Here is a 12,982-nt window from a genome sequence, read left to right as displayed (position 1 = left end):
TATATGCTAGTTTACTATGTTCTATTATTCCATGACCATAAAACAGAATACAGTAGATTAATACACACAATAAAAGAGCCAAAATCATTACTACAGTTCTGCCTGACAATCTCCAAATTAGTTAGATTTTTCCTATGCATTCCAAAGCGGAAAAAGCCCAACTTTACTGATTGGGAAGCTGGCAGAAGAGGGGCTGCAACAGCTGTTTCAGCAGTAAGCTGCTCCTCCAAAACAGGGGGCTCTTGAACTGTCAGCCTGGAAGAACCAGGCTAAACAACAACAGGCATTTTAAAATCCTAATCATTCCCTTATCAAGTTGTCCCACACTTGCCTGTGTCATGTCTTGCACACCATCAAATAGCACCCCACACTTCCACTGCTGAACTGATTGCAGGATTATATCATCCAACCTCATTTTGAGAAAATCCTCTGCACAAACACCAGATGAAAAGCTGCTGAGAATTTACCTTCTTAGTCAAGCACTCAGGACAGCTTTCCTACTCTGTTTGTGTTACCACATATCTTTATCCATCTTATTTTCTACCTTAGTAAAACAGACTGTCCTAATGTTTATTGCACTTAGTTAAAGGGGCAACAGATGCAACAGTGTCCATGTGTCCCCTTCAAAATTATTCTCCCATACTACCCAAAATACAATGAACATATATTCCTCATGCTTCACTTTGGGGCCTTATCAGTTACCTTGCGGTTTGGGTTTTTTCACCCCCAGCCCCAAGCAGATACAGTTTCTCTGTTTTGCCTGTAAAGCTCCAACTGATGCTTTCTGTACTGTCACCATAATTTACTCTCAAAGAACACTGTTAGGTTAGCACTGTGTATACCTGAATCTACAATCTTACACCATTGATGCATTTAGCCTTGGAACTGATTTTGTAGCCTCATATTTATTAGCCTTAGCAACAACAGAACAAGTGACAGAAACTATCTCTTCCTCTCCTCCAATTATTTGTACACAATTTGCTTACTGTGGATGAAAACCACAATTTAAAATAAAATGAGGTACTAACAGAAAAAATATAGAAGCACAGAATGATTTGGTGTTGTGCTGTTGGCTGCTGAAGATTCCACTTGTTAGATTTTCATCATTTAGGATGATTGAAAATCCTGTATAACACAATTTCTCTTATCATGGATCAGCTTCACTTTACCTACAAACTGAGCTTTTTCTCCTAATGTCCTGCTGAACTCTGCTCCAGGAAAGTGTAGAAAAAGGATAGACAGCTTAGTGTAACATGCTCAGTATCACTACAAGAGAGCTGATGTAGTTAAAGCAAGACTTGGTAATTAACTGCTCTAATGCTGTAATCCCATTCTCAACAGTTTTTCCTCCTGAGGTTCATTCTTACCTGCCTGTCACCGTCATCTTTACACTTCTGGTATTTTCCTTAACTGACCTAGAACTTCTGAACTGTGCTCTCTTTCTTCCAGGACAACTCCATGATGCTGCAAATAACCTTAAATAAGGTGCTGACAGGGCCCCTTTTTTCTCTCTCATGTTTTAAGATATCCCAGATCTGTAGCACACAACTTTCATCTATGCACAGCCAGATGCCCACCTCCCCTACTTCACATAAGCATTACCAGCTCTTATTAGGACGTGACAAAGAAAAAAAACCCAAGGAAAATACACTGCTGGTGGTCAGTGGAGTCAAACTCTACTCACATATGGTCCTTTATTCCATCCTTCCTCTCACTCCCATCAGTTTAAACAGCAGCATCCACAATTGAGCCCAAAAGTCTGATGGCCTTCTACCTGCATGGCCTTCACTTTGCATGAAGGTTATCTGCAAACATGAGAGAGGAATTTGGTAGCAAGTAAATTTCCCCAGTTGCCTTCTTCTCATGATCTCGTTTTCAGTTCTTTTTTCATGCTATCTTATCACATTTTGATGTCAACAAGCAGACCAGGAACCTACCCAGCTCCACTCTTTCCAGCACCTCCTCTGCAATACCTTTGAACACCCCTGTACAACTCAATCCTTGGGTCAAAGTAATTATTTTCTTGCCTTTTCTGCCTGATTATTTCTTTTTCAGCAGTCATTCTTCGACTACGAAGTGTCTTTGCATTAACTGCTGAAAATGCTCCGGCTCCCGGACAAAGACAGAAGAGTTCTCACCCTTCCCGGTGTATTGTACATATCATCACACTCAAGAAACTGAAACCTCTTCAAGTCATTGCTTTTAGGAGGCAAAATTTCAATACTATCTTCTCCCGGTACATAAGACACACTACATCCTTTCTACTTCACAATCCTCCAAATCCCTTTCATTTTTTTCATTGAAAAAGAAGAAAGGAAAAGAAACCTAAACCCTTGCACAAGCTATGAACATGTGCACAGAAAACTGAAGGGAAGGGAAATAATTAACAAGTAAGAATTGCTATGAAGGTCCATCTAACTAAACAGCTTATAAGAAAACCTGTAAGGTTTATGTCTGAGCCACATTGATTAAAGCCAAAATGTTAATGCCTATAGAAGCAGAAGACAAAAAGGTCTATGTAAGTTGTCATTATTAAAATGCCTTGGGGAAACTTTCTTATGGTAATTTAATCTGAAAAGGTTAAAACCTTAAACGGTATTATGTTCAGTCTGCAGGCTGTGCTTCCATACAATGAAAGAGGAACATACAGCTTGCTCTTGCAGAAATGCTGACTGCTGCTACGTGACCCGTTAACTCCGCAGATTTAAGGGAAAAGCCTAAAGAGAAACATGCCACAAAGTGCTTAAGCTTCAGGCAGTGCTCAACGGTTCTAGTAGTCTGGAGAACACCAGAACACAGTTTCCTATCAAACCCAGCAGCAGCAGTTAGAGGTCTAAAGGCTCAGTTACATACACATGTTCAGAAACTCCAGCAGAGTCAAGATGCTCTCACAAGAGCAAATTCAAGATGCTCTCACCAAAGCAAATTACCTCCTACAACTCCACTGGAAAGACAGGCTGAGTTGGCAGTTTCTTTTTAACCCTCTTGCAGCATGCTCTTACAGAAATAGTTTCTCATCTCACCCATAAATTGGTATGATTTTCAGTTGGTATCTTGCCTCCATCATTTTTGAGCATTATATAAATCACAGATAAACAAAACAACTTGATTTTAACTGCAATGAGATAGTTTTAAACTGAAAACTCCTACTGAAATGAGAATTCAATCTTCTATCAGATTAAGCTTTTCTGGGCTAGGGTCCAACTAGCTTCAGGATTCTAGTCAAGTATAAGTGAAAGACGTAGGAATGGACAAAAATCTGGGAAAGTACAGAAGTAGAATGTTGCCTATTTACACATCTGCAACACTGGTAAGAAAAATTCCCTTTAGAAACCAAATCCTTTTGTTTAGGTAAGGAATTTTTTAATGTCACATTCTTAGGTGTGACCTCTGAAGACAATAGCCAAATGAATTATTTAATTTCAGGTTGAGATAAAAGAGAATAAAGCTGTATTCAAAGATGTAAAAGACTGTCCCAAAAGGGAAAGAATTTATCCTCCATGTCTCTGGAGAACACCTTAAGTAGTAAAAAATTTGGATTATAGCAAGAAAAAACAACTCAGGGTAAAATATGGATTTTTTTTTCCTAGAAGAACTGTGAAGCATAAGAGCAGATGAAGCCAGCATCTTCATTTTTTTCTGTCTGGTGAAGGAGATGCTGGACTCGATTTTTCTGAGCTCCCCTTCCAACCTTCTCAAGGTTCAAATCAGTCAATTGCACATTTGAACTCTACTTGTGGTAAATGTGTAACAAACCCACCGAAGGTATAACAGCTTTCTTCTTTAAAGGGTCTTGTACATTAATTTATTATGCATTCAGATCCTTTGTTTGCATGAAACAGGATAGAGTTAGTCCTTGCCTCTGTTTTTACCATTTAGAGCTGTACAAAATTAGGAGAGTCTGATAAAAATCTGTAACTTCACACCCTTATTGCCACCACTGGAGAGTTACAGCTCCTAAGATTGCACTGAAGCTCTGGAAGCAGAGGGAAAGGCTCTGTAGCAGCCCTTTCCAGATGAAAGTAGATGAGAGGAAAAGAGGTAGATCACTCCCAGACAGTCTGAGACCTGGGTGAGAAAAACTGAGTCATTGATCATCCATAAAAGATTAATACTGAATTACTAATATCATCAAGAGTAAATTGATAGAAATCCCAGCAGCTCTTGGCTTTCCAGTAGCTCAAGTTATGGTATCTTTAACTGTTTCCAATGTGCTGCCCCCCCCTTTTCACAGCAGTCTCAGAACCTGGGTGCTGCAAACTGCAGTAGAAGCACATACCGTGGTTAATTCGCTAGCAAGGAAGACTCCCAAGTTTGTAGGGTGCAGTATCAAAACCCACTAAAGTCAGGATACTCCTAATTCATCTCAAATTTACTCCAAAAGGCACTCAAATTTTTGCAATTAAAAATAAGCTACTCCAAACCAGCAAAAAAGCTCACTAGTTCAATAAAGCCCACACAATCCATTATGATTTTAATTATATTACTGACTTCAAAGATGGTACAAGAAGTTCTAAAAATGAACAGCTTCTTCACACTTCATCTGTTACCATTTACAACTCAATGTCTAAATCTTTTCCTTCATCTAAGCAGGAAAAATGCATTTCAGTACTGCAGATTGAAAGGCCCTGGACAAAAGCCACAGAAGGTTTGCTGAACAAACCACTGTTTTTCTACATCCTCGGACAAAGAATCAAGAACTTAAAATAAAACTTGTTACCTCGTATCATTTAGATAGGAGTAAAAACTCTAGCACCTACAATTTGCAACTTTCTGATTACTCTTGATAGAAGAAAAAGATAAATAACTTAGTAACATGGAAAGGCAATACAGGTGAAGGGCTGGGGGTAGGAAATGCTCGTTAGCACTGGCTGACACTCAGAGGTTTTTCCTCTGAATTCTGCCCTTTATGAGGTTTCCATTACATTGCCAGAGACAAAACACCACAGGCTCAATCCTTTGGAGTTCTCCAAGCAGGCAGAAGGAACTTTACACAGATAACAGCAATTGGCACAAGACCTGCAGCACTTCTCTGTCCAAGGGAGTGACTCACACAAAGCTTTCGAATTTAATCAACATAAACCCCTTCTTCAAACTTGCAGTCAGCAGAGAACCTTACATGACCTCTCACACCTCTTACACTCGAGTCTCCAGGTATTTGCATATTCTAGAGGACTATAAAACTGTTTGGCTTTTTATGTCACTTAACATTATTGGTCACGTTAAATTACAAGGGAAATCTGCTGAGCACGCAGAGATCAGGAGATAGAAACAGAAGGAAAGCTGTGATAGTCTGGGAATCTGCAAAAAGAACCACTGCACTGAATTTGGCACCAGCATGCACAGAACCTGGTGTCTCCTTTCTCAAAAAGGAAGGATACTTAAGATACTTAAGCTCTGGGGTATAGCTTCCCTATAGTCATCTTTGGTAAAGAGGATGTTAATACCAGCTTGCGAAAACTTCTCTGAAGCTCTTTAATAGATTTGTTCAGCAGCTCTTTCTGATTTGGTTTTGTGGCTTTATTTCTTTTAAATTTCTGGGGTTTTTGGTCTCTACTGATCAGGGACATCTACTTGCATGGGAATGCAACTTTTCTACTTGCATGGGAATGCAACTTTAGCAATGCAGTAGGTAGAAATCTGAATTCACAACTTCATTCTTTTTCCTGATAAAAATCATTTAGACCCTCTTACATTAAAGCAAGTTGTATAAGAAATACTTTCATAATAAAATGTTAAGATGCTTCACAAGCAAAAAAACACTAGGACATCACTGACCCAAATTCAGTGTGTGAGAAATAAGGATGTGTACAGTCTCACAGTCTCACAAGATTTCAAGTTCCCTGAAAAGACAGATGATGGAAAAAAACTTCACCTGTGAGTGACAGCAAAGCACCTCCACCTGCACCACCCTGCTGGGAGATGTGGAAATCCACCAATTTTTTTTTTTTTTTTTTTTTTTTTTTTTTTTGTGATTTATTAATTGCAGCAACACACCCAAGCAAAATTCAAAGTTTAGTTTAAGTTTGTACTAGACCAAGACATGCTAAAGGAGAGTTCGGTGGAAGTTTAAAATCATGATGTTATTTAAGACCTTCCACCTCTAAATTATCTGTCCCAGGAGCTTTGGTCTTGGGGACCTTTCAAACTTAGGAGCAATGGCTACAAAACAAATCAACTCTGCAGAGCAAACTATGCTCACACTTATAGTGACAGCCACATTCTGGGCTATGAATGAAGCAAGCTCTGCCTCCCACCAGTAATCCCAACTGCAGCACAACACATGGCAATTACATGCCTTTCCCCTCCTGTCTGAAGATGTTCAATGTCATCTCCTCTGTCTGAACAACATAAACCAGGAACACAAGGGAAATGCCTTTCTACAGCCTAGTTTACACAAATTTCAGCATTATCCACAGTTTATATCAGAGTTACTCCATGCCCTCATGGTCTTGGATAAGTGGTCTCTGCCTGTATTCCTACCAAATCACTGGAAGCATAAACTTGTTGCAGCAAAACCAAAACAACCCTAGAGATAGCATTGCAAAATTTGGGTTATTCAGAATTTAACTTTTCTGTATCGATACGGAAGAAGAACCTAATAGACCTTTCAAACTGAATTCTTTGGTTATCACATTTCTTAACATCTGGTGTCTGTAACGTATTTTTCCTTCCCTTCTGCTTTACTTTCACTGAAAATCTGAGTGTGAGGGTTCAGCACTCTCCCTCACATTTTAAGCTGCTTTCTGCTCCAGCAGTGAGTGCCTGATAACACAAGTTCTGTAAGTAGCTGCTCTTTCTCTCAGCTGTCAGTGCAGCAACAAATGCCAAATGCTGAATACATTTGTATAATTCAGCCCTTCCAGTTCTTCAAAACTGCAAGATCTGCCTCTGAAAGAATTTTTAGGGCATTTAAAGCTTATAAATGCATAAGAAGTTTTTAAGATGGAGACATTTAAACAGTGTGAGAAACGTCTTAACTCGGAGGGTCATCACTTGCACATGTATCACTGTGACCATCGGGACTGTTGAAAATCTATTTAAGAAACATCCTTCAGGAAAAACACGTCACTATTTTAACTAACAAATTTTATATTGTTTATAAACTGGCTTGTTATATGACATTGGGAAGTTTTTCTTTCTATTTCCAGGACAATTAGCACAAAAATACAGTGGTATCGTCTTGTTTAGCACTTATGAAGAGAAGCCTTTCCATTTTAGGCCATGAATACATGGCTGGGTCTGGAGCAGCTGTGAAAAGCAGAGCAAAAATCTGACAGTGCCTTTAAAGAAAAATCTCTTTCTCCTCTCCTACTGAATAAACTAAAATAAGGCAAAAATCGATGAAGCGCTGAGACAAGCACTTTGTGCTTCTTCAGTGCCTTTACACAATTGAGAGATGCAATCATCTGACTGGTAAGTCTTCCTAGAACTCATTTCACATCACAACAACTTTCACTTGACATAAACTACAAACACACCGGAGCAGAGGACTGAAGTGCTCAGTGTCAAGTCTCAGAAACCATGGAACATCCTGAATTATAATTTCGTGAAAACACTCCTTGCACGGTTTATACAAAGCAAAGGTTCCATTAAACAAATGATTGAGGTGCCTGATGGTGGGAATGGGGGTTGCCAAGTGCCTCTTGTTTGTGGACAGAGATTGTATCACCCAGCAGAACAAGCTCGTGGTGCCTCTGTCAGCAGCCACCTCCTGGTCCCCTGCCACAGTGCTGAAAACTTGTATTCCCAGCACAGCACCTTATCTCCAACACCTCATCTCCCTTAAAGCTGAAACAAGAGAATGAAGATCATCCACCACAGCTGCTTTTGAGAGCAGGGGATCGGGATAAGTGGGAGCAAGGGAATACATGAAGGGTGAAAAGAAAAATCTCCTTGAGTGAAGTTGTTGTACTACCCCATAAGTATTTTTAGTGTAGTAGTGGGAATTCACAATCGCTGCTGCAAAATTAGAGGAGGAAAAGACTGTTGCCGGATGTTGTGTCTGTTTTATCTTTCCAGTACAAAATCAAGAACCCTGTATATCGACCTACTCAAAACAGCCCATCATTAAACCCTATGTCAATAAAAATCAGTCTTAACAAATATCTCTTATATTTTATACTTCTAGGTTGCATTTTTGTCCAAAGACATTTACCTAGCTCCTGTTCTGTACAGTAAGGAAATCACTTTTAGAACACAGGAAGGATTCCAGCTCTTACTGAGAACTTGCCTGTACTAAATTAGAAAGATTTCCTTGTAATAGACTTTTAAACATGAACAGGCTCTTACTCACCAGATTAATCCACTTTCATGATTTTAGAAGACTGCCTGAAGCTAGATGGCTAGTCTGCTATTCCATTTATAGACACTTAATTGCACCCAGTTTTTATTCATGAGAATTTAAGAGGGCTTAATACCTCAGAAATTAGGACCCTAATAGCTGTTAGAAGTTGCATATTCACTTAGCAGCAAACAAAAAATCCAGAACTAGTCTCGGTTTAGACTATTTGTTTTAAGACACTACACTGAGAACAATGTAGAACATGCACCCTGTTTATTCAGCAGGCAAGGACATAACAGCCATCAGAACTAAAAAGCTCTTTTACACCACCATGACAGTGAGAGGAAGCACTACAGTTCAACCTCAGTACTTGTCTCCACAATCCTACCAGTCAGGAAAGAAAAAATAGAGAGGAATTTTATACTGGAAACAGGCAATAAACCCTCAAGTACCATAGAAAGTCACACCACTACACGGTAACAAAAATTTTTCAATTTAACCAATATTCCAGAGAAGTTTTATCCTGGCAACACAATCAACTGAAGCTCTGTTGATGAAGACAAGCCTTATCCTTCATGAATTTTCCTTCATTGTGACCCAAAGGAGTAAAGACAAACAGACACACACTGACATAAGCTTTGCTCAAGACTGTACATTGCTCTAAGTATATCTATGGATATACACTGCTATGTACATGTAATATATCCTTTCAAATACCCTTATCCTCACAAAAACAGAATTATCAGTGACATACTCAGGAGACTGTGGTTTGTTAGGGAACACTAATTAAAAAAAATAAATCTATTTCTTTTCTATTCAGCTTAGATAGCTGACAAATCTCTTAAGGGGCAGGGTGAGCCCTCTTGATCAATTTCTGACCCCCTCAGCACTTTGAAGTACTTGGAGAAGCAGCAATAAAAATTTAACATAATCTATGCATATTGTGAGAAGTAACATAAGGAGTTAATTGACATTTTCCTACCACGTATTTTTAGACAAACATAAAACCGATGTGCTGGATCAGACCCAGAGATCCATTAGTCCAGTTTCCTCTTAGACAGAGCATGCTACTGGAAGTTTTTCCAAGGGTCCTGTAAGGTCTGTTTCAGGTCTGTGAAGGACAACTGCCCTACCTTTATGGCACATGGGAGACCATGGACTAGATATTTTCCACTCTGAAGTCAACTACTTTCAAGTCTTTCCAAAACAGCCAGTTACATCTGAGAGTTCTAATACACAAACGTAAATAAATTCACTATTAATAATAAACTTTGTTTTAAAAGTAAATATTTATTTATGTCAGCTCTAACGACAGTAGGATTTTTCCATGGTAAGTCTGCACGCTCTGACAGATAACAAGCCATGAAACAAACATGTTTTAAACTATCTACATCTTAGGCTCACTGGAAGGAAGACCTAAATAGCAGATTTTTTTTTGTTTGTTTTGTTTTGGGTTTGTTTTCAATAGGCTTTGTGGTGGTTTTTTGTTTGTTTTTTTTTTTTTTTTTTTTTTTTTTAATTTGTTTTTACCTTTTAAATGCTTCAGCAGGGTTCCTCTCACACTCCCCAGGCTGCAACAGACTTTGAATAGCAGGATCTCTTAGTTTGTCCTCATATCCCTGGATCAGTCCACTGCGGCATATTTGTGTGACTAAACCTCTAATAAAGCCTCCGACACAGAGTGTGTCAGAGTCCTGGGCCCTGCAGAAATGGAAGGCCAGGGCCTGGCGATGTAAGCCTCTCTGAAGGTTTGCAGGTGAGCTTGGCCACAGTAACTCAGTGCAGAGGGCTGTCTTCCCACTACCGGGCCCTCCTACCAACAATACACCCCAGGCGGCTCCTTTCGCAGAGACAACACCGCTGTTATTCCCAGGATTGGCTACAAGAGACGGTTTGTTGGCAGCACCGCCACCGCAGCTTGCTTTCTCCTGGAGGCAGTGCTGAAGCTTGTGGAAAACCCACTCCCTACAGTAAAAGTGCTTTCCCTGCAGCAAGCTGGTTTGAGCCATTTTACAAAGCTTCTCCTCTTGGACGTGTCATAAGCTGCAGCACATCTTTGACACCTCAGGAGCGGGGAGACGCGCGTTCATTGGGAACAGGACAACTTTGTGAGCAGAACTTGTCTGGGGTGACAGCAACAACCAGTCTCCCTTCCTCGTAAAACTCAGCAGCCTCTCCTCGGCAGGAAGGGTGTCACTCCATCTGTGCGCTGTGCTGGGATCAGCATGGCACAATCACAGCTCAGCTGACATCGTTCGTGCAGCGGTGGCTGGGACTGGCCCTCAGCGAGGCTTGTGGTGTGGCTCACGAGTTCACGCAGCTCCATGGCTGCATCTGTGGTTCAGGCAGTTGTGTGTGTTCCCAGCGCACAGGGGACACAATACATCTGGAAAAGCTGAGGGAAAGCCAACTTTGCAGTGTATACTAAACGCCTTTCAACTCTAGGCATTAATCTCTCTGGATATACATACAGAAAAAGCTGTCCGTAGTAAAATGTTCCTTCTGGGAATTTCATAAAAAACCGTGATTTCCCTTCAGAGTACTATATACACACCACAAACGTGGCAAGTACCACTGACTACAGCAGCCAGTCTGGACAGAGAGCTTTGCAGACTTCATACATCTGGGAGAGTGTCCGAGAAGTGCTTCACATTACGGTTTCTTACACAGTACAGGCGACAGAGGGGAAAAAAAAATGTTTACAGCTTCTTATTTCAATACATTTTTAGTGTCTTCTTCAGGAACTTGGATTCTGACTGAACCTGTTCTCAGGTATCTCAATCGCAAGATGTCAGAAGAGACAGTATCTTCCCCTAGAGCTCTGAAATAAAGGAGACAGCACTTTTAACCCTACATGCAAGTCATAATTCAGTCAGCTACAAACGCAGACAACAAAGACCAAAGTCAAGGGCTCGTATTCCTTATTTTTGCTATTACTGTCAAATTAATCAAGAGAGCCGTTTTAAAGAAAATCTGTCGCTATGACGTGTGACCAGCCACACGCAAAAAAAAACAACAACAAACAATGCACAGATATGACAGTGGCCTCAAAACCACGGCAAGTCTTGCATTTCCTCCCGAGGAGAACCGACTACATCCTTCCATCCTAGAAACACTCCTCCTAGCCAGGCTTCATCGCGGAATCCCTCTCCTCACCCCATTTTCCTCCTCCTTGCCGGCTTGCGGGCGTTTTCGGGAGTTGGTGTTGCAGGGCAGCGCTGCTCCCCGCACGCTTCTTTGTTCGCGGCGGCGGCGGCAGCCCCGGGGTCACGGCGTGACACCCACCCCGCGCCGCCGCTCCGTGCCCTCCCGCCGGAGCCCGGGCTGCTCCTCAGCCTCGCGCCCCGCCAGCGCCAGCACGGCTCGGGAGCCGCTTGGCAGCGCGACCACCTCCCTCCCTCCGGGAAAACCCCCGAGCAGCTGGGGAGCGCCCCAGCCCTTCCCTCTGCCTCCGCTCCCCCGTGCCCGCCGCCCTCCGCCGCGCACACACAGCCGGCTCCGCGCACGGCGACCCGGCGGGGACCCCCCAGCCCCGAGGCCGGCGTCAGCCCCACCCGGGCAGGGGCCTCCTCCCGCCGCTCGCTCACCTCTGTGGCCGCCTCGGCGCGGCGGCTCCTCCAGACGGCTCCTCTCGCCGCTGCCCGCGCCCCTCCTCTTCCTCCAGCCCGGCCCTTGGGCTCCCGCCCCCGGGCGCCGCTGTGCCAGGCCCGCGGCCACCCCGCTCCGCGCCCGCCTCAGCCCGCCCGGTGTTCTCTCCCTGCTCGGCGCCTCCCTCGCTTCCCCGCTCCGCCCGCCCCGGCCCCGCCTCGGCCCGGCCTCCTTCCCCCCTCAGGCGGCGAGGACATCTGGGGCGAAGTAGTGCGGGGGGGCGGAGGGAGACGGGCGGTGCCCCTTGCTGCCGCCGCCCCGGGCTTTGTCCCGGCCCCGGAGCCGCCCCTCCGTCCCGCCCGGTCCCGCGGCGCCTCCCGGCTCGGCCCTGCAGGGGGCGGCCGCGCCTCCCGCCGCCGCCCTCTGGCGCCGTCCCGGCCCCGAAACTTGAGGGGAAAAGGTCCTGGCCCGAGGCGAGCCCTTCTTACCGCGGGGCTGACGCGGACCCTCGCTTTAGCGCCTTGTTTGAGGCTTCTTTCTGAACCAAGCACAGACCTCGGAGCTTGGTTTTCTCATCTCCTTTTCTCCTTGTGCCCTGAACTGGCCCGTTTCAGACAGAACTCCCATTAATTACCCTGACAGCCTGCCCAGATCCTAGCACCGATTCTGAACCTTTCCCACCTTGCTTCTGGGGATGCGCAGATCCAAAAATCGTGTTTCCAAGGCTGCGAGAGCTCCAAGGGGCATCCCACATCCTTCCCTTAGGCCACATTGAAGTGACCCTTGAGCTTTACAGGTTGTGGCTCTCTACAAATCCTTGGGACCAGGGACCTCAATAGGGAAGAAACCAGGGTAGAACTTCCTCCAGGACAACTTTGATATGGAAGAAAACAGGGTGGATCTTGCTCCAGGACACCTTTCCGAGGCCTTGGTGAAGCTCCTTCCACCTGTGACAACAAAGCAAACACTCTCCTCCCTTATTTATTTATTTATTTATTTATTTATTTTTATATGTGATAGAGCAAGGGAAAGATTTTTATTAAAATTTGGTCCCCTTGCAGCTGGCTGCATTAGTTATGAGATAAGGCACTTTTCCATCAAGGATCAAGG

General features: G+C 43.4%; 1 protein-coding gene across 2 annotated transcripts in view; it reads right to left on the bottom strand.

The window, feature by feature from the left end:
• ANKRD50 (ankyrin repeat domain containing 50) overlaps nt 1–11,953 on the bottom strand; it is a 38,387-nt gene extending 26,434 nt beyond the window's left edge. Inside the window, exons 1-2 of one of the 2 annotated variants that reach the window (XM_083861769.1) lie at nt 11,872–11,953; nt 9,815–11,105 (exon numbers count right to left, since the gene is read on the bottom strand). In XM_083861769.1, the coding sequence (XP_083717895.1) occupies nt 9,815–10,293 (479 nt within the window). In that variant the 5' untranslated portion in view covers nt 10,294–11,105; nt 11,872–11,953. Of the gene's footprint in view, nt 1–1,684; nt 1,708–9,814; nt 11,106–11,871 lie in introns of those variants that run through there. The other variant, XM_083861770.1, reaches the window with a different exon arrangement.
• Nucleotides 11,954–12,982: the final 1,029 nt, after the last annotated feature.

The sequence above is a fragment of the Zosterops lateralis genome (assembly GCF_965231275.1).
Source record: "Zosterops lateralis genome assembly, chromosome: 5".
In the NCBI taxonomy this organism is placed as follows: Eukaryota; Metazoa; Chordata; class Aves; order Passeriformes; family Zosteropidae; genus Zosterops; species Zosterops lateralis.
Note: the sequence above shows the minus strand (reverse complement) of the source record. Positions and strands in the feature narration are given on the sequence as shown.